Source organism: Rhinolophus hipposideros (genome assembly GCF_964194185.1).
Source record: "Rhinolophus hipposideros genome assembly, chromosome: 26".
Lineage (NCBI taxonomy): Eukaryota > Metazoa > Chordata > Mammalia > Chiroptera > Rhinolophidae > Rhinolophus > Rhinolophus hipposideros.
In genome coordinates, this window is record NC_138072.1 from 17,476,955 (window position 1) to 17,499,565 (window position 22,611).

At 40.6% G+C, this 22,611-nt stretch overlaps 2 protein-coding genes across 17 annotated transcripts in view; one reads left to right on the forward strand and one right to left on the reverse strand.

The window, feature by feature from the left end:
* Nucleotides 1-18,761, reverse strand: part of SDCCAG8 (SHH signaling and ciliogenesis regulator SDCCAG8) — a 207,046-nt gene extending 188,285 nt beyond the window's left edge. For all 4 annotated transcript variants that reach the window (XR_013992667.1, XR_013992668.1, XM_081039284.1 and 1 more), the window contains exons 1-4: nucleotides 17,865-18,761; nucleotides 6,568-6,720; nucleotides 5,798-5,883; nucleotides 1,971-2,084 (exon numbers count right to left, since the gene is read on the reverse strand). Coding sequence is in view for 2 of the 4 variants with exons in the window: in XM_081039284.1 (XP_080895410.1) it covers nucleotides 1,971-2,084; nucleotides 5,798-5,883; nucleotides 6,568-6,720; nucleotides 17,865-17,931 (420 nt within the window). In the remaining 2 variants the exon portion in view is untranslated. The remainder of the gene's footprint in view (nucleotides 1-1,970; nucleotides 2,085-5,797; nucleotides 5,884-6,567; nucleotides 6,721-17,864) is intronic.
* CEP170 (centrosomal protein 170) overlaps nucleotides 18,756-22,611 on the forward strand; it is a 108,434-nt gene continuing 104,578 nt past the window's right edge. For all 13 annotated transcript variants that reach the window (XM_081039269.1, XM_081039274.1, XM_081039275.1 and 10 more), the window contains exon 1: nucleotides 18,756-19,053. The gene's annotated coding sequence lies outside the window, so the exon portion shown is untranslated. The remainder of the gene's footprint in view (nucleotides 19,054-22,611) is intronic.

Sequence of the window (22,611 nt, forward strand, 5' to 3'; positions counted from 1 at the left end):
TTAATGTGTATATGCCTAATAATAGAGCATCAAAATACATCAGGGAATAACTTATAGAACCATAAGGAGGAATAGATGAACCCACTATTTCAGGTGGAGATTTTAACACCTCTTCATCAGTAATTGACAGATACAGCAAATCTGGCAGATTGGCAAAACATCAGTAAAGACATAGTTGAAATGAACAGCATACCATTAATCAACTGGATATAATTTACATTTATAGGCTACTTCATCCAACAATAACAGAATACACATCCATCCCAAGCTAACACAGATCATTCACCAACACATACCATATTCTGGGCCTAAAAACACACCTTACACTAAAAAGAATATAAATCATAAAAAGTATGCTCTCAGACTACAAAAGAATTAAACTAGAAATTAATAACAGGAAGATAGCTAGAATACTACCAACATACTTGGCAATTACACAACACTCTTCTAAACAACATTTAGGTCACAATCCCAATCAAAATCTCAGTATGTTATTTTGTGGCTACTGACAAACTGATTTTAAAGTTTATATAGAGAGGCAAAAGACCCATAACAGCCAACACAATATTGGAGGAAAAGAATGAAGTTGGAGGATTGACACTGCCTGATTTCAAGACTTACTCCAATAATGAAGACAGCATGGTATTTGTGAAAGAATAGAAAAATAGATCAGTGGAACAGAATAGTCAGCCCAGAAACAGACTCACAAATATAGTCAACTGATGTTTGACAAAGGAGTAAAGGCAATTCAATGGAGACAGTCTTTCAACAAATGGTCCTGGAACAAACGGACATCCACATGCAAATAAAATGAATCTAGATACAGATCTTACACCTTACGCAGATACTAGCTCAAAACAGAGGATTGACCTAAATGTAAAACACAAAATTATAAAACACTGAGAGGAAGAATAGAAAAAATATTGGTGACCTTGGGTTTGGTCATTTTTTTTAGATGTACACTTAAAAGCACAATTCATGAAAGAAAAAAATTGATGTCGACTTTGTTAAAATTTAAAACTTCTGCTCTAGGAAGGACACTGTTAAGAGAATCAAAAGACAAGCCACACAATGGGAGACAAAAATTTCAAAAGACACATCTGATAAATGACTGGTATCCAAAATAAAAAAGAACTCTTCGAATTCAACAGTAAGAAAATGAACAACCCGATTAAAAAATGAGCAAAGGACCTGAGCAGATTCCTCATCAAAGAAGGTACATAAATGGAAAATAAGCACATGAAGAAGTTCAACATTCTGTGCCATCAGATAATTGAAATTAAAACAATGAGATCCCACTACACACCTTAATACTCGAAAATCCACAACACTGACAACATCAAATCGGACAAGGATGTGATACAAAAATGTATCTGTAACTACTACATGAGCTGATGCACGGATATTGAAAAATGAAAGAAAGAAAAACTAAAACATTAACATAACGTTAGGAAGCCAATGGCATTACTGACAATTTCTAAACTGCAGAGAGTCCAGCAATATAACTGTCTAGTGTTACAAGCTGTAGGTGACACATTTGCTTTCTTGATCATTATCAGGACCCCCATGAGCCATTCTTATTCAAAGTCAAGGTAAGAACTTTCATACTGACCATGGAACAGATTTAGTCTAGTAGCTTAGAATCCCTGCTTGCTGCACCCCAGCTTCAAGAGGGTGACAAACATGGGGGAAGGACTGGTGTTACCATTCCAAAGCATTTGCCATCAGCTGGCCTAAAGTAAATGGGGTGGAAAGGAAAAATTCTGAAACATGAGATCATACTATCAAAATATTAGACATAGTTTGGTATGGACTAGTAGAAAATTAAGCAATCAGAAATGGCATGTCAGCATGGCAATTATGAGTGTATTGCTATACACATGAAGACTAATAGTAGCAAATTTTCATACATGACATCATTAATATAAATTTTAATTTAAGAAGGTTTAAATTTTTAATGAGAAACTTACCTTGCAGAACTTGACTTCTGCCTCTAAGTGATGAATGTATTGAGACTGGTCATTGATGATAGGGACAAGATTATGCACAGTAGGCACATTGGTTTCCTCATGTTCGGATGAATTCTAAGGGAAAAAACAACAATAAATGAAGCATGTTTGGATTTAGCCAATCAATTAATATCCCCATATTCAGTTCGGCACTGATGTCATATAAACACAAACTAGATAACAGTGTGGCTAATAGTACGTATTTCTCTATCCTATAAATTCCACGAATAGGTAAGATTCAGGGATATGAACATCATTTTTTTATCATTGACATACAGTATTATATTAGTTTCAGGTGTACAAAACAACATAATGATTAGATATTTATATACCTCACAAAGTGGTCATCACTCCAATAAGTCTAGTACCCATCTGACACTGTACCTAGTTATTACAATATTATTGACTTTTTTCCTTATGCTGTACTTCACATCCCCCGTGATGATTTTTTTTCTCAATTATAGTTGACATTGAACATCATTTTTTAAAGATGGAAGGTGAAAGTGGTTGTAAAAAGCACATGGGAAATGGGAAAATGCTGGGGTAGTATAATAGGCTTGGGATGAACTGCCTATTTGAACCATTTGAAAATGTGACATCCTATTCAGTAATGCTGAGGTAAAGGGATAACTCTCTTCAAGAAAGCCCCATGGAAGAGGAGTGCTAGCTAAAGCTGCAGAACCGCTCCCTAACGAAGGGATTCTTTACGCAAGTGTTTGATGCCAAATGTGTGTCAATGAGTAAAACTCTATCTTCAAAGGACTTGAGTAGGAAAAACCTGCCCTGTGGGTCTCCTTTCCCTCCTGTGTGTCTCCTTTATTGTCACACAAAACGCTTCACTTCTGGTCACCAAATGTGTGGGGTTTTCCCCACACCAAGCAATTCTCTGTGACATCAGGGGGCTGTCCTACAATTTGACTCAAACCTACCTGGAGATAGCGCCAGATCAGTCCCACAAGACGACTCCCACCCCACTTCAGATGCCAATCGCAAGTCCAGGTTGTCAACTGTGCTTCTGACTGATTGGCTATAAAGCTGAGCTTCCCATGACCTCCGCTTTGGGTTTGCTTAATTTGCTATAGCGGCTGACAGAACTCAGGAAAATACTTAAGTTTACTAGTTTACTAACTGATATGACAGAGGATATGGATGAACAGCCAGATGAAGCGATATATAGGGTGAGGTCTGGGAGGGTCCCAAGCACAGGAGCTTCTGTCCTCGTGGAGGTGGGTGTGTCACGCTCCTGGTACATAGAGATGTTCACCCACCTGGAAGCTCTCCAAACTCCATATTGTGGGATTTGATGGAGCTTCCTCACGGAGGCACGATCAACTCCATTTCTAGCCCCTCTTTCCTCTCTGAGAGTTCCAAACTTGTAATCACGGCTTGCTTTTCCTGGTGACCAGACTCCATACAGAAGCCATCCAGGAGCCCACCTAGAGTCACCTCATTAGAACAAAAGAGGCTTCTGGTGCTCTTATCACTTGGGAATTTACAAGGGTTTTAGGAGGCTTGTGTCAGGACTGGGGTCAAAGATCAAATACCAGAACAAGAGATGCTTCTGGTACTTTTATCATTTAAGAAATTATAAGGGTTTTAGGGGCTCTGCGCCAGGAACCAGGGGCAGAGACCCATCCATAGGTTTTCTATTATCTTGCAGGGGTACGTCAGGTGCACATGAAACAGAGAGTTGCCCTGCACAGAGGAGTCCTGTGACGAGACGTCAGACAAAGTGTTAATTCTGGTCACCTCTGCAGCTTTTCTGGAACTGACTTGTAACATATAGCTCACCTTACCCTAAAAGGATTGTAAAATTTATAAAATTATGTATCATACCATGATATTAAAAAAAAAGAAGAAATAAGGAAAAGGGAAAAATGAGGGTCAAGCAGTTAAATGAACAAACACAGAGGAAGAAAGCTTAAGATGAGACACACAACCATTTTGTTTCCCAATCCAGCAGAAATTCCAAAAAATTATGAAGAACTAGTTCTCATGGCTGAATAAGTAAGTACAGTCTTGCTTTTCAACACATTTAAGAAATTTAAAAACCAAAGTAAATGAACTATCTGTGGTAAGTAGAAAGCAATTAATTATAGCCATTAATATTAATAGAAATGAGTCCAGAATATAGGCAAATATGAATTAAGTGTTCCTATGTGTGTATAAGGGATAATCTACGTAAAAAAATAGAAACCCAAGCAAATACTAGGTGGAAAATGTTCACAAGAAATCATTTGTGTAAATTTTAAAGGGTTTATGATAGTGTGGATATCCACATTTTAAAATAATAATAATAATAATAATAATAATAATAATACCTATATATATTTTCCATCTCAACAGTGCCCCACTTTCACTCTCAAGACAGTCACATATTTCCAGTATGTCAGGTTGGCTGTGAAAAGCGCATTCTAAAGTGTGTCATCTTCAAAAGCTACTCATTATTATTATGATGACTTGTGATCATTAGATAGATGTAGGTTGTACACATTTGGAGTCCAAGTTCCATTCTTTCACATAGCTCCCTGTGAGCAGACCTGGGTATCTGTGAAGTACATCCTGTACATACTGAAATGACCCTCCTGCTGAAGGTCTTCCTGCCTATCCAGTTTCAATCAGCTGCATGGTATCACCGCTCAGTTTTATCTTTAAACCATTAATAAGCAGTCTGAGCAATGGCATCTAATCGATTTAAAAGTACCCCACCCAGTGTGTGCTTAAGAGCACACACTAGAAACTAGAAACTAGGTGTTAGTGGTAATAAATTCACTGAATGATGAAATGTTTTATTAAAATTATAATTTATACCTATAAATATGAAACAGAAGTATGGGAATTTCTCTAAAGTGGGAATTAAGCATGAAAGTAGGTGTCAAGCAGGAATGAAGGGTTAATATGGGGGCAATGGTATGGTGTTTCAGCTGTGAGCAAAGGAAAGCGACATGTCTCCATGGTACCCAACTGTCACACATAAGGAAACTGTAAGGTGGTTATTGCTGCTATGACATGCTGTATTTGTGTCACATTTCATAGGTTTCCAAAGACTTTTAAATATATAATCTTATCTTACTATTACAAAAACCCTGTGAGATAAGCATAATATCCTTCCAGGGAGTATGTGATATACCCTAGATAGACCTAAGGCCTATTCTATTATTTTGGCCATTTAAACCTGGCAAAATCCTTCCCTCTCAGCTTCCTTTACTCGTATCTTTCCTTCACACCTTAGCTTTTAGCATATTGCACTGCTTCAATCAGGAATAACATACTCTGTGAAAGCATCAGCAATAAAAAACAACTTCAAAAGAAATAAAGCGTGACCTCTTGTGTCGCACCATTTCATAACCATATATTTTTAAATATAGAATAAGATTACATTCTTTATAAAAGAGTATTACAAAAAAGAGCTAGAATTATAACTAAGTAAATTCTAAAAATGATCAAATACAGATAGAACCTTCTAAAAAAGAAATGGCTAATCTTTTCCATATCTTGTTCTTTTTTTTATATTTGGTAACAGTTGCAAAGTAAATTCTGCAAATTATTTCCTCACTCACATTTTTCAAGTGAATAATAAACTTAAAAGTCAGGATTCCATCTGCCATAGAAGTGTGTCTGCTTCAGCCAGAATAGTCAGAGGGAAGGTAGTTTCTGTTCCTGCTTTACTCTGTTAGCATGCCCTGCTCAGACTCTGTCCAAAACATACACTACTAAAGTGACACTGTGAAGTTAAAACATAGTTACAAAAATAATGCTTTCGTAAGGTTGCAAATGTTGATACTTACCAAAGGGGACATTTCTCGTCTTCTCGATGGAGATACCTCACTTTCCTTAGTTGCTTGTTGGTGCAACAAAGCTTTGAGTTGATTCACTATAGGACAAAAGCAATGGGTTTATTAACCACGTTTGAGATCGATGGTTTATTTATCATCACCCATCCATCTCACAAATACTATTTAAACACATATTATACATCAAGAACTGTGCTATTGGCGGGATTCAAAGATAAAGATGAGAAAATCTCTACCACTTAAGAGCTGAGAATTCACTGGGCAAGACTGATACACTACAGATGTACAACAGTGTAATTATAGGTAGACCTAGAGCCATACATTGGGCTCCAAGAAGAGACAACACCTAATCGTGCCTGTTTTCACAGAGGAGACAACACTGTAAAGGACGAACAGGAGATCACTAAGCAGAAAAGGGTGAGGAAAATTCCAGCAGGAGGCATGACACATGGAAAAGCATAGGAGCACAGCCAGACTATAGGTCTGATTAGAGCCTGGCTTGCAAGACAGATGGTTGGGAGCAGGATAGAAAAATGAAGCTGGAGAGGTAATATTGCTACGACATTACTAAGAATTTTGGACTTCAGCATTTTAGGCATTGAGAAGCCAGAGATAAAAAATGAAGCAAGGGAATTATGGTAGCTGCTTTGTGTTTCAGGAATAAAATCCTAACAGTCGAGTGGAGGAGAGACTGCTGTCGTGACTGGATGGAGCGTAAAGAGTCCCCATGTGTCACCTAGGTTAGGACTGACGCTCACACTCACCCGCATGGCTGTGCTGTAGTTCGTGCCAGGCAGTGCCAGTGTCTTCATTCCCTTCATCGGGGCTAAAAGAAGGATCCTGCGCATCTTCCCCAACAGTGACCTCCCCTTCTTTCAGGGCACATTTCAGGTGGAGAATGCTTCTATTCGCACGTTCTGCAACAAGATGAAGAAAGTGAGGCCAGTGACATCTGGGTGACCCCATGGACACTTACTCAAGGCAGTTTCTAAAGGAGAAGCAATCATTCCGATACTTAGTGAAAAACTGTAGAGTTCTGTTTCTAGCTTGCTGAGGAACACGCTGGAGGAAGTGAGAGAAGAGTAAGTTCACGGGTTAGAGGTTGGACTTGCTGGGCTCTAAGGTCCCTGACACCTTGGTGGTGAATAGTCACTAGCTAGAGGACTATCAGCCAGGAGGATGGAATGGATGAGCTCCTTGCCTATCCACCCGCTCAAACAATAACAAACCAGGGGAAGCGCTCTCCCTCCTGTCAATGTCTAAGACTCTGTTACTTCACCTGGGACACTGGGGTGGGAAGGCAGAACCCACAAGAGGGACTCTACCACATCGAGCTCCTGCCCAGCGAAGCCTCCTCATCCCTGGGGGCCTGACGTCCCTCCCCCACCAGGAGACATGCAACTGCCTGGCCTAGTTTTTATCAAAATTTGAAGAACTGATGTGCTTCTGGCGGCAGCCTCTGTAGAACAGCCCTTCATCACTCCATAGTCCATCTCATGTAGAAATTCTTGGTGAGCGCAACTGACTATCCCGAGAATTGAAGCTTGAACTCACCAGCACATACTTCACATAAACAGTCTAAATGAGCATGTCTGTAAGGCATTAACCAACAGCATGCAGTGGAAGTTCCACCAGGTCAGAACAGGCCTCACCTCTGCTTCCTCCTTCTTAGGATGATTGTTTTGGGGAGCTCTAAGCCACTAAGCAGGAAGTACTGCTGGAGGTACTGTGAAGAGGCCATGTGGAAAGGAAAGGCCCTGAGACCACATGGAGAAGGAGCAAAACCCAGCTCTGCCAACAGCCCAGTGGAATCTCCATGGCATAAAAGAGACTGGAAGACCTGCCTGCTGAGTCCAGTCAACCCACAAACCTGTGAGAGATACTAAAATGCTTTTAGTCGTTGCTTTCAGCCACCACATTTGGGGTACTTTGCTATGTAGCAATAGACAACTGAAATAATTATTCAGGAAAACACTAACCCCAAAACATTTTCAGCAAAGGATCCAACTCTTACATTAACAACAGAACTATGTTATGACACTAATGATGACGTGACTAATAATTCTACCCACGTTATGGATATTTTTATATGAATAACAACTGGAAAAACAGGCAATCAATTGGTAATTTCATTCATTAAGGTCCAGTTAATTTTTCAGGTTTAAACTTCTTATTGTTTCTTCTAATCTTATGATTAAATTCACTGTTTCCAATCCAGAAAACAATACGTATAACACAAAATTTTCCTGTATTGGAGCTGGGACCCAGATTTCAGTCACCATTTTCAAATTTTGACATCTGTATTTGAAAGTTAATTTTTAATGCATGAATTTACCATATATATGTTTATATATCAGAAATTTATGTTAGAAAAAGATGAATTCCCACACAAGTTCATGTACAGCTAATATCTATTTCAAATGGATTCAATCTAAACCGTTCTTCAGAGGAAATGGTACTTTCCCTACATAAGAGCAACTCAAAACAATGATGGCAGTGAAGTTCTTCCTCTCCTCTGATGGAGGCCCTTCTTCGATAATTTAGACCTATTTCTTCCTATGTCCTCAGGAGAAAAAGCTCCCCCATTCCTTGCGACCTAAATGGGAACCCTAGAAAGCAACCAAACACCTACGTTTTCATTACCAGTCACCGCTGGAGTATATTTATAACATATATCCTATAGGACCTTGTAAAACAGATTCCATTTTCTCCAAGCTCATTCATTTCAATGGAACAGAAAAAATAACTATAACTTAGTAGAAGAAAATATACCCTAAAATATACCATATATTACAAAATAGCTAATGTAGGCTCTTCATTTACAGAAACTCATTTTCTACCTTGATTAAACAAAAGAGAACCAGTCTTTTAGGTCAGGGTTCAATGCTAACAGAATGAAATTCTATTACTCATTTACACAAGAGACCCAGTGAATTTATCGCTACATTTTTCTCCATAACAATCCTATTTCCTCTAACAGGAATTTGGTGCTGATTACTAACCTAGCCTGGCCTCCTCTTACTCACCATGAGTTTAAGAAAAAGTCCAGAGAAGATGCATTCCTGATTTTAGCAAAATAAGCAACAGCAATAGTTTCCCAATAACTCAGTATTTTCTAAAGAGACTTGTTAATGGAAAAGGAAAATCAAAGTGTTACCTGATAAGCAATTTAGTTCACAGAGCTTTAGACTTATGCACTCAAATCTATGAAGAAAGCACCACTTAGCTTTATTGTATCCATTAGAAAGGAAACAGCGTTTGACTAACATTAAAAGTGTGCTCCTGGACCTATCAAATGACTTCAGCTTTCAGACAAAGGATAATTATTTATTTATACCTAATCTGACTAAAATTTAATAAGCTATATTAGGAAAAATAAAGAATATATGAAAAAATTTGCATACATGAAAATCCCTATTGGTACAGTTCTCTCATCAGATTACAATGATGGCAGAGTTTTATGAGCCCATTTAATCCCTTTTCTAATGTTCTGTTTAATCCTTTAAAATGTATAACAAACATGATGTGTTAAATTGCACTAGGAAAATAGTATTATGTGAAATACAGAGATATTGAATTCAACAGCTCCCTCAAAGAAAAGTGATACATGAGGCTTGAGGGTTTTTTTGTAACCAATGACTTTACTTACTAGGATCAGAGAGGAAGAGAAAGAATTTGCAAGAACTGTGTCCTAAAACTAAAACCAAGGAGTAAGTGATATTTTTAAGTCATTTCAAAACATGTATTTTACACTTAACAGACATATAGGTAATCCTAAAGAATAATAATGCTCAGTTGATTTAAGGCAAAGGAAACCCCATTGCTCTCCAACAGGAGCCATTGCAACTGAAAGCCCCATAATCTTAGTGAGAACACTCGTCCCCAGATGCAGTTACCTGCTGCTTGCACACAAGGAAACGATCAGATAGAATGTTCCAGTTATTTCCTATCCCACTGGGAATGGGCAAAGCTTTAACTGCCTATAACCGAGAGACAGAAGGAAAGAAGACTCATTTCCTCTTCTCCCCTGAGAGGACAGAAAGGGTATTTCACAACGCATCCTGCTTTTTTCTCTCCAGCGCCACGCATGAGCTGAATATAAACTTAATTATGAATACAAATACAAATAGGACTTCTGGGTCCCACAAAATCACATGAACATGTGTAAGTAAATAATTTTTCTGCTAATCCACTATCCAAACATCAACCAGTACAAGGAGCACTGAAAAGGTTACGGAGCTGCTGACTGCTGACAATGTAAGTCTGTCTTATCCAGTTTCCCTACTTCTAACTCTCAGCTCACCGCGGGGCCTCTCTCCATCAAGATGTTTTTGAACAAAAGGCAAATATATCCCAGGCTAGGAAGGATCAGCACTTATACACATACTGTGAATTATTAATTTCTACATTCCCCATCTGTACTAGGAGATGGGAAGGAGAATTATCCTGGTGACAGGGAGGAGAACCACACCCTGGGAAGCGCCCAGCTGTCTCGGAGAAAACATGCAATCAGCCAGACCTCCCTAGGCTGAGATCCGAGAGGCACCATGGTTCTCAAAACAAGCTTAGACCAAGGCAGACAAGCAGAAAAATGAGACCACAGTGAGATAAGAGATACATGGGTTTGGCCACACTTGACTGGGCCTCAGCCTAGTTCAGAAGATTGCTGTCCCTCTTTACTAGGGGACTGACAGGTAGTCAAGACCAAGATAGAAACAGCATAATCCAAAGTCAGGCAAAGCCAGCTTTGTAAACAGCCATGACAGTAGTGAAAGAGATTAAAAGCAGTACACAGAAACTAAAAAAATCTCAAAAGAAAATGCTACCCTAAGACTCTTAAGAGCTGACACATGTACTCAAGTAGTTGGCGCCAGGAGTGAAAGCTAATCCGAACAAGAGTGTAAACATCTTAAGAAAGCAGTGTCTGGAAGATCATCAATGATGTATGGATGCTGGCAAATCCAGGAGATTGGCGAGATACATTATGAGGAATACACCTGGTATTTTTTTGGCACCAACTGGGAGGACTTATGCACCTGTCACTTTCCATTGATAAAGACGTAATCCTAGCCAGACTGGCAGAAGCCAGGCAAAATCACCAGCTAATACAATCTGAATCCTTAATTATAATTACTCTCAAGTATGATTCTGGAAGAGCAAGGGCTATGAGCTAAGGCTTGCTACTTCGGGAACATGGTTTCTCTACCTCGGCACTATTGACCTGTGAACCTGAATATTCTTTGTTTTAAGGGGCTGTGTTGTGCGTGGTTAGCAAGCATCCCTGCCTCTACCCACTAGGTGCCAGGAGCACTCCCTCCCTCTGCAGTGTGACAAACAAAAACGTCTCTAGACATTACCAACTGCAGAAAAATCGCCCTGGTTGAGGACCACTGGTTCAGATCAATTCAAGAAGACATCCAGTGTTTAGTCTTGAGGACTTTGCCTCAAACCTACCACATTACTGCATTTTAATTGCAGCCACCTTTTGAGGAAAAGTGGGTAGGGCAGTGAGCTACCCTGGCACAGCAGTGGTGTTGGAGTGCTTCAAAGCCAGCTGTCAAGAGGTGTTATATCTATATCCACTGGAAGCAAGAACTTGGAATTCATCTTCACTTCACTTCATTTCAAGGCCTAACACATGAAACAATAGTTATACTCTAAGGCCATTAATTTTTCAGGTGATCATGCCTTTAAATAGTCCAGGGGGCTTTGATGAAGCCCCACCAAACTCAAGGTTGCTTTGGCGAGTGCACAAGTGCACTTCAAGCTTTCTCTACCTTTTGACCCTGAAAGCAACATCATTAAGTGAAAAGGTAAAAAACCTTAGCACAAACCAGTTAAACGCTCAGAGCGTAAGTCTTTTAACCATCCCAAGATAGAATATAATCATTGTCAGCATCTCAATAGCTTGAGAACAACTAAATCTCTTTTTCTGTCCAAGAACATGTGAAAATGCCCTTACAGTGTCGTAACACTGAACTATTGTTTGGTTGTAGATGATTCCACGGGTCACTAGTTACTTGTAAATCATCCTTTCTTGGTGGTTCAGTCCTGTCTTTTGCTTATTTTAGGGAAGGAAACCTGGAGTTCTACTGGCTTTCTCTTATTCTGGTAAAAGAAATAATCATAAAACTTAAAACTACTAAGAAAAGTCATATGAGTAGATAAGCAAAAAAAAAAAATGAACTCAGATATTTACAAGTTGTATCTGCATTACCAATCCTTATTTATTAATAGCCAAACCATACCAGTTCTTTAAATTTTGGAAAACAATGATGGTTCAGTCTGCACTGAAATAACAAAATAATTTTGTCATTTCGTAACGAATGTTTCCAAAGGCTTTATTATATGGTTGCCTCTTTTGGTGCCAGTGAGAACGATAATAAAACAAACAAATAAGCAAACGTTAGCTGTGGAGAATGTATGTGTATGTGTGTGTGTGTGTGTGTGTGTGTATACATATACATATATATATATACCGTGTTTCCCCAAAAATAAGACCTAGCCGGACCATCAGCTCTAATGTGTCTTATGGAGCAAAAATTAATGTAAAACTTGGTCTTATTTTAATATAAGACCGGGTCTAATGTAATATAATATAATACCAGGTCTTATATTAATTTTTGCTCCATAAAGACACATTAGAGCTGATGGTCTGGCTAGGTCTTATTTTCGGGGAAACATGGTGTATGTGTATATATATGCATATATATGTATATATGCATATATATACATATATATGCATATATACACATACTGTATATGGCAAAGAATATAAAAAACATTCAGGAAACATTTAAGCAAAAAAATAAGAAAAGGAAGAGTAGGAGGAATTGCAGAAGGAGGAGAGAGGGGGAGAGAAAAGAAGAAGGAAAAGAAGAAGAAACACAAATTTGTTGAGTAAAACTGAGAAAAAGAACTTTTACTTAAGTTACACACGTTTTGTAAGTGTGTCAAAGGTCCACATGATATCACTGCTGGCTAATTCAGTGACCAAATTATTGGCTAGTAAGATTAATGCAGGCCTTCTACAGATGTGAGCCCTTCCCTGGAAGGAAAAGCACTCTTTGTGGGCTCTGCAGAGATGTGTCAATCACATACAAGTAAAACATAGAACGTCAACATTATCTTCAGTTTTCTCAAATTAGATCAATTTACAAAGAAAAGGATCACCCCCAAATTACATATTTTATTCTCTTTTCAACCTTTTGCTTTCTATGAACTAGTTCCATTCCTTACTCTTATTTTTATTAGATAAAAATATAACCTTTATCATTCACATGGTCCAATCCAGTGTTGATGGAAGAGACATTAGAGATCCAGGGGTCTGAGTGATATCTGGGTGACAACCAGGCTCTCACGTGTGTCTTGTGTGGCCAGCACAGTGCGGGAAGAAGGGAGAAGAAAAACAGGGAAGAAAGAAAAGAGGGAGGGCGCAAGAAACTGGAAAGTTTTTAGAAAAAGCATCAACTGCGCAGTTTGGCCACACGCCTCACCATTCCCTAGTGTCTTCCACTGACTCATTCACACATGCTGTCATCTGTTTGGCTCCTAAAGGCAATAATTCCCAAATCTAGTCCAAACTTTATTTTGCAGATGAAGACCAAGAATCCAAGAGCAGTTTATTTATTTGCCTGAGGTGACCGATGGTTATCAGCAAAGCAACTCTAAGAGTTCAGCGACCTGGCTCCTAGTTCCACATTCTCTTCTCCATCATATTTGTCCATAAATTCAGTCTAGAGCCTGAAACACCGAAAGGCTGAAGTGAAAAGGGTGAACCAGGATAGAAAATGTATATGGAAAATAAATAATGTACTCCTAGCACTATACAAGTTTCATATTTCTTTATGCCCACCCAACCAAAGGTAGCTAGGTGAATAGGTGAGTCATGTATTCAGGTCTTGATAAAACTGTATTCATAGCTAACACTGTAGCAATAGACTAGACATGATTCTGTTACTAAGGCTGGGACGTTGCATTTCTAGCAAGTTCTCTCCTTCTAATACCATATCCCTACATTCCAGTGTACAGAACTTGAATAGCCTGGATTGCCCATTATTCTGGTTTTTCTAACCCTTTCTTGACTACAAACTACTTTATTTTATACTTCACGGCCTTGTACAAGGATGTGTTGAATGTAAATTAGAGGAGGGGCATTTGCTGTTCTCCCCAGTTATCAAAATAGTTCTCAGCCATTCTGCGGGTCTTGAATTACAGTTGCCTGTAGAAGGAATGAACACCTAACCATACTGCCAGGAGACCTTCCAAGTCACTTCCCGTTCTATGTTAAGCTCTCTGACTCTCAGGATACTTGGAATATGCTCACTTATTACCCCACTGGAAACTTTCATATCATCTACTGTGTCGGGATAATGTTACAGATTTGTGGGGCAGTTAGGTCTCTTAATTTATATCAGAACACTAACTTTGAAGGAATGTCATTAAACCTGCCCAATTTCTTGCAGTGGGGGCATAGCCAACCAAAAGCAGGAGATATCCTTACAGGGGGCAAACAATGAATATATCTGAAAAGTGTAAGGGAAAGGATGAGAGGTGAGGGTGGAGTGTGAAAATGGGCTCCCTGTTTCCATGGCTGCTCTGGGATCATCAGAGTCAAGGAGAAGCAAGACGTCCACTCAGGTTTTAAAAGCAAGAAAGTGAACTTTGACTCCACTTTTACATCAGAATTTCAAATTCTTAATATACTATAATATCAAAATTTATATTTAAAGTGAAGAAATAAGGCAAAGCTATAAAAAATGGAAACTTGTGAAAGCATTTTGCATTTTTATGTGGTTACTTGCTGTCTGAATATAAATGAAGGGATACAAATAATGATTACAGGTACAGGTATTTAAAAACCAGAGGAGTAACCTGTGAGGAAAGACCACAAATGCTTATCAGCCTTTACTCTAAGCAAGAACTAGGCAAGACATTTTGGGAAAGTAATGGCAGATAGACAAAACCAAACAAACCAACAAAACAAAGCAAAAAAACTTTAAATTGCATTTTGTCTGATTGTATAGAACACAATTTCAAGTTATTAGGCACAAACACTCAAAATGAAGTTCTACATATAAAATAATGCCACCATACTTTGTTCTGAAACACAAATGTTGACTTTAAAAGGAATTATCCTATTTAAAAGGGGGTAATTTATATGTATGGAGTGAAGAACTTCTGACTATGCTTCCCTTCAAAGTTAGCTTTGTTTTGTTTCTGTCCATGAGCTGTTATGTAAACTAAATAAATGTAAAAATAAACAATGCTACTAAATAAATAATAAAGTAAGTCCTGGAAACCCATGAAAAATCAGGTTCCATTTCTTGATTCATTGTTAAAACGATCACTAAACCTTTTTTAAAATTAACTTTTTTCTCTGCTTTCTCTGCTTGTGATTATAAATGTTTTCACTATCACATTGTTAGCACACTAAATTTAAAACTTATTTTAAAATGTATTAGCTTTGAATAAAAAGTCTTCACTTTGTAATTACTGAAAATATTATCATGGGTATTAGACATAGTAGTACTCTAACAGTTGAAATTAACAATTGCATCAAAATGCCTAATATTAAATGGCCTCTAATACTTACATAAAAGTTCAAAATAAGGTCAAAGAAGGAAGAACATTAGGAGATACTTATAATGGAAAACAAAAATTTTTTGCCAACCTCAAAAATTAAACAGAATCACACACATTATCATTGTGCACAGTATTTTTCTTGCTTTCAAATGAAAGTTAGAAGTGGTTATTTCTGTATCTAAAAGTTCTTGAAACATCACTAGGATGATGAAGATATTCATTAAGACCAATTATTTTACTCTTGCAGTTTGAATACTCACAATGTTGACAGTTTGTAACACGGCTGACAGGTGGGAACCATAAATAATAACTCTTACAAAATCTAGAGTTACTTGAAAATAAACTTTCTAATCTTCTTGAAAAAATCTTCCCTTTGTTGCAGGTACCAATTATAAATAGCAGCTAACATTTAATTAGTGCTTCTTATATGCCAACCACTGATCTTTACCCTTATTTTCTTTCCTAGTAATCTGTAATTATTTTGTTTATTGTCTTTCTCCTCCACGAATCCAGAGGCTCCAAGGGGACAGGGACTTTGTCTAGTTCCTTATGTAGCCCAAGGATCTAGTATGCCTAACTAGTGAGTTAGTGTTCTAAATGCTTTAAATAATTTTTTAAAACTGTTGGTCATGACCTAGAGGGTTTAGAAAATGCAACAGAAGAGAAAATAAAGTGCATTATATTTAGTATTTTTTAATGAAACTTTTAGTTTATGTATTTGTCCCATATAAAATGTGTTTTTACTGATGAGTGACAGTAAAAATAAAAAAAAAAGAAAGTCTCAAAATTATTGCTTTACATGGATTATTTCATTTGCTTCTCACAACAACCCTGTAGACGACACCGTAACTTCCACTTTAAAATAACAGAACTGGAGCTTCCCAGTTGGTGAATGCATCCATGTGTTGCAATAGCAATGCACCCAAAGAGGCCTTCCACAACTTAGGGGTTCAGGCCCGCAAGACTACCTCCACTTCAGATGCCAGTCAGAGTTCCCGGGTATCACTCGTAGTTCTGACTGATTGGCTATAAATCAAAGGGTTCCTACAACCCCCTCCTTGGCTCTATTGTTTGTTAAAATGACTCACAGAACTCAGGAAAGCACTTTATTTACTATTACTGGTTCATTATGAAGGGGTACAAATCAAGAACAGCCACATGGAAGAGATGTATAGGTGAGACATGGGGATGGGGAGCAGAGCTTCCAAGCCCTCTCTGGGTGCAGCGCCATCCCAGCGCATGGATGGGTTCACCAACTGGGAAGCTCTCTGAACCCTGTTGTTGGAGCTCATACATAACCCTGTTAGGTATGGAGGTTTCATTACATAAATACAACTGATTAGATTAGTGAATAACGCAATCTCCACATTCTCCCCTCCATGGAGATTAGGGAATGGCGCTGAAAGCTCCAACTCTGTAGTTATGGCTGGGTCTTTCTAGTGACCAATCCTGAAGCTGTCTAGGGGCTCCCAGACACCAGTCATCTCATTACGTACAAAGACACTTTTATATGAATGAAACTGGAAGGCATATGCTAAGTAAAATAAGTCAGATATCCAAGAAAAAATATTGTATGATTTCACTTAGATGAGGTACCTAGAATAGGCAAATTGATGGAGACAGAAAGTAAAATAGAGGTTTACAGGAGCTAGAAAGAAGGGGAAATAGGGAGAGGGGGGGAAAAACAGAACTAAGGTTTTTAAATGTTATATATGTCCAAGGTGACAAACTTCAGTTCTATAGATACTCACTCATATGATGCCATACTAAAAAAAAATCTAAAAAAAAAAAAATCTGAATTAACTAAATATGGTTTCAGTAAGTAATAGTAATTGTAACAGGATTCCTAAAGAAAAATATAGGCTTTTAAGACAGGCCTGACTTAATTTAACACCTGGCTCTGCCACTAAGTAGCTGTGTGGGCTTTGTCCTAATTTCACGTCTTTGCACCTCCATTTATTTCCCCATGTGTAAAACAGGGCTATTCATAAGGTTGTTTTAAGTTTTAAATGATATAATGTATGTAAACAGCCTAGAGCACTAAATAGAGCTGTTGTGATTAAAATAATTATTAGTGCTTTCTTTTCCTGGTCCAATAAATCATTCACTCCACTACACCATACTGTGAATGTGTAAATAGTGTGTAGCAGGAACTCATTAAAGAGCAAAGTATGGGAAATGTGCAAAAGTGGCATAGAGCCGTTCAAGAGGTTCTGCTGGCGCTGGGTGAGAAGGATGCTGAAATCAAGATCAGAGAGTTGGTTCAGGTAGCTAAGGCACCCAGGGAAACACTAATGGTTAACAGTAAAAACGCAAACGATCTCATTCTTCCTCAAAAACATCCTTCCACAGCAACGTCCATCTTCTTGCTCTGCATCCTGGCTGGGGCCGAACCGAGGTGATAGGAAACACACCTAGTCAGCCCCCGCCCGCTAGGCCCTGGTACCAAGGGGCACGGAGGTTCGGAGCAACTCACCCCGGAGACTCCGTCGATAATGCCCCAGAATCTCCTCCAGGGTAGAGTTCTCCGGGGACTTCGCCATGTACAGACTCGGGCCCAGAGATGGGAGTTACGTGGGGAAGAGTCCAATGTTCTCCCCTCCGAGAACAGGAGGCCTTAGTGCCCTGGGTGGACCCGCCAGCTTCCTGCCGCTGCTGTCAATGGGGAGCATGGAACACCGGACCGGGCTCAGGAGGGGCTCTTCCCACCTACTAGCCCTCTTGGTGGATGACGGGAGTTGTGGTTCTCAGACTCCGAGCCTGCAGCGTCCAAGTTCCTGAGAGCCCCTCTAACTACACTACAATTCCCAGAGGGCACTGCGCTCCCAGAGCCAGCTCCGGCCGTTTGGTGGCCGGATCCGGTTGCCAAGAGACTGCTCGGAAGCTCCGCCCTTTTCCTGATTTAGTCCTGCCTTCATCCCATCCTGCTGTTTGGACCACCCAAAATGACAGCAAGGTCTCGCAGAAGGCCTTGACTCTTCTAAGCAATTTGCTAACATGCAGTCGATTCTTGACGATTTTCAAGGACGCAAATAACAAGCTCAACACTCTTCAGCCACGACATTTGCCAAAACAAATTCTCAAGACACATACGCTCTAAATATTGCCAAGAGCCTAGATTGTGAAAGGCAGCTGACTCTACAAATCCTAGCATGCCCAGCCACCCGACCTCCCCTTGGGGTTGGCGCACTGCCCGCTGGGAACCGTAGTCCTTGCTGGTAGGCGTCCCTGCTAATGTTGGGGTCCTCCTCATTGTTCAAGCCGGTCTTTCGGAGGCACGCCTGCGCAGTCGGCAGCTGGAAACCCCTGCGGCGAGACCCTCTGCACAGCCCCTTTTCATTGTCTGCTCTTGGCGCCTGCGCAGTGAGAGATCGTTGGGACCGAGCCGGGAAGGGGGTAGGGCCGGGCTCCTCGCCCTTTCCCCGAGCGCCTGCGCATTAGGCGGCCGCTCTTTGCCGTTACCGCTATGTGTGGGGCGTGTGTGGAATAACGTTAGTGCCCAGCGGAGCCGAGGGGCCGGGAGCTCCATCACAGCGGCCGGGACGACGACGACGACGACGACAGCGGCCACGACGACGAGTGTGGGGGGAGGACGGCGTGCGAGAGACTCACGGGACGCGACGCGCCCCGCCTCCCCCGTCCGGTCCCTCTCTCCGCGGTGAGGGGTAAGTGATGCGCTCCGCTGCCGGTCGGGCGCCGCCGATCCCGTCGCGGCCACTTCCACGTCCTCCTCCTCGCGTGTGCAGCGGGGGCTCCGGCCGCGGCGTGCGGCGGGGCCAGGGTGCGGGGCCGGGCGGGGCCGGGGGCGCTTCCCGGATGCTCCCGGCGGCGCCGCCACCCCCACGCGCGGCCGGGGGCTCGGCCGGGCCGCGCTCGTCTCCCCCCCCGCCGGCCCTCCGGGCTGCGGCCGCCGCTCCCGCGGCCCGTGGGCGGAACGTGCGGGCTCGGCGGGGCGCGCTCCGCGCTTTGTGCGGCCCCCCCCCCGCCGTGCGGCGCGAGGGGCGCGGACGGAATGGCCGCGCGGCCGCCGGGGAGGCGCTTTCCCGGCCGGGCGCGGCTCGCGGCGCCGGTCCTTCGCGGTGGTTGGTTCGGGGCTGTGGGTGGGTGGCGGGAGGTCGGGCGAGGAGCCTCTCGGACGCGCCCGGCGGGCGTGGGAGACGTGGTGTCACGCACCCTGCCCGGCCCGCGGGCCCCGCGGGAGCTAGGACCCCGCGGGAGCTCGGACCCCGCGGGAGCTCGGGCCCCGCGTGACCTCGGGCCCCGCGTGACCTCGGGCCCCGCGGGAGCTCGGGCCCCGCGTGACCTCGGGCCCCGCGGGAGCTCGGACCCCGCGTGAGCTCGGGCCCCGCGTGACCTCGGACCCCGCGGGAGCTCGGACCCCGCAGTCCGCCCCGGGAGGAGAGCGAGGCTTCCGGCCGCGTGCATTGTCCTGAGATTCAAACGTGGGGCGTGGGCACGGCTCCCGTCGTTGTATTCCCCGCGGGGGAGAATTATGAGCGGCGGCCCAACCCGGGGCGGGAAGACGTGGGATTTGTAGAAGCTCTATTTTTCGGTGTCCAGGAGGCTGCTGTTTATTTATGTGAAGCATGGAAGCTCCTGGAAGCCACGGACGGCGTGATCGATGTAGCGTCGCTAGACGACCGTGCAGCCCGGACTCGGCAGGGCCCGGCCGCCGAGCTATTGTGCAGCCGGGAGGTGAAGCCGCAGAGTCGTGTGTTCATTGGGTGGTAAATGCATTCGCGTCCCGACGGGGATAGACGAGGCTGCGTCTCGCCGTTGTGTGCGTGGACGCCATCGGAGCAAACGGGAAACGGACCTGGTCCATTTCTGTTTCTGAATGTTATGCCTGCTTGTAATCTCCTTGTGAAAAATTCACTCCCATTGGAGAGAAATGTGGGGAAGCAGACGACACGCTTGATTGAAGATGCATCTTTTAAAATGATGTGATCCTGAAGCTTCCAGCGTTTCCGACCGTTTGCGGGTTTTACAAGGAGGATGAAGCAGGGAGGGGAGGAGCCGGTGGAGGAATAATGTGACAGGAGCGAGTTCCATTATGAATACAGTATCCAAGTCTCTCCTGATAGAATCCTAGCTGGGGCATGCTTCAAAGATTTACGAATTCAGCTCTGGAAATATTACATTGCAAGTTACAAACCATTTTGTATATTCTGCATTATTATTATTTTTTTTTTGAGTTATACGAGGTTGCTTTTTGTTCTTCCTAACTTTATAGATATTGCATAATTAGGGTCTTTTAAATCCGAAGAGTCTTAAGTGCACTTGAAAGAGTGATAACTAAAATTTGGGAAGGTAACTGTCCGTCCAAGCCAAACTGCTAATGAAAGGCAACGGCAAATAAAACCAAGGTCTGTGCTGCGGAGTGCTCTTTCCACTAGACCCTACCCTGTGGACATTTATGGAAAGGTGCTCTACAGTCTCTTTGCTTGTCTGTGACAATCAAGTTCATTGACACCCCAGTTGTTTTAATCTAACCCTTTTCTTTGTAAAGTAAAAATAGTAATTCTACTGAAGAGAAACTTTAGTTTTATGAATTAACTTACAGGAAAAGAAACTATAACACAGGCTTTTCATAAAAAGAGAAACTTGGATTATTTTTCCCTACTACTTATTAGAAACCATATTTTAATAACTTCCTGATATTTAGAAGTAGTTTATAGTATGATCAGGTCTATAAACTCTGTTAAAAATTGCCACATAACAAGAAACTATGAAGTCCATTTTTCTTTGATTAAAGGATTGTATTAAACTTAAATGAGAATTTACCTTTTGAGAAATAACTTTGAACTTTTTATCAAAATTAAATTTATGTTTTTTATGGAGTTGATTTTGCCATAAAGTCCTTTCTTATTCTTATAACTTTTATCCTACATTGCATTTTAATAGACTTTTAAAACAGATTTTATTAATGTTTCAACTTAAAAATAGTCTAATTAATTTCAGTATAAAAATAGTCTAAAAATAGTCTAATTAAATTCAGTATGTGGAATTATGTTAAATCAAACTTAAAATGTATTTACTGGTAAATTTTGTGGTGTTCTAAAATGACGTTGTATGGAAATAACCATCTACATGTTTTTTTATCTTAGCATTAGAATAATGAAATTTATACTATAAAATATATAAATTATTATACGTTATGCCTTTTGATACAAATATCAAGATTCTTTAAAAAAATTCTCTGCATAGTGATTTGTTTTATTCCAAGTATCAGGTTTTTGTTTCCTTTTATCACTGGAAAAAAATGTTTTATTGTTGCATCTGATAGTAATCAAATATTACTCATCTGGTACTGAATGCTGTACATGTATAAAGTTGTCAACATGTTTTTAATTCAACAAAATGTATTTCTGAAAAATAATTTTTGCTATTTTAATTAGTGAGTAATGATTTTTTGCTTTTCTATGGTGAACACTAGCGGTGTTAAGCTATCCAAATAAATATCTAACAGATAGCATGATACTAAGTTGCCAACTAAAATATCCATACAGTTGCAAATTACACAGGAAGTATAACAAAAGAGCAGTTACATACTATCTGAAAAATCCTCCGTGGATAAATAATACTGGCTGGAGCATTAAATGTTGGTGGGTTTCAGTAAAAAATGGGTTTGCTATCACAGGGACCACCCATTTCTTTCAGTAAGAAATGGGTTTGCTATCACTCAGACCATCTTTATTTCATAAACTTTGGTTAATAACCAAGATTTCTAATACTCAGTTACCCTTGGTGGAATGGATTTTAATTATTTACTCATACATTTCTTGAGGGAAGTGCTCAGCAGTGAGTTAGCCAGTATGAGCGATACAAACGAATAAGAAAACATCAATGTCTGGTAGTAGGGTTGATTAAACTGGATATATAGTCCAGTTAGTTGAAATAATTGTGCAACAGTGTGTGGATATATGTAGAGATATATATTCAAAACATATAACAGCTAACATGTACTGAAGGTAAAGCTTCCTTTTATGTCAACGTAGAAAGGATACCAACAAAAAGGTTAAAGAAAACCTTACAGAAATTACTTAACATTCAAATAGGGATTGTACAAAGCATAGAAGTGGAAAAGAATCCCAAGCATACGTTGCTTAGGTTTGAAAACAAAAAAATTAGCAGAGAATGTCATTATTTAATATATTAGTAAATAGAAAATATTATATTTTGGGACATGATATTTGTTGAACAAATGGGTAATACCTGCCATG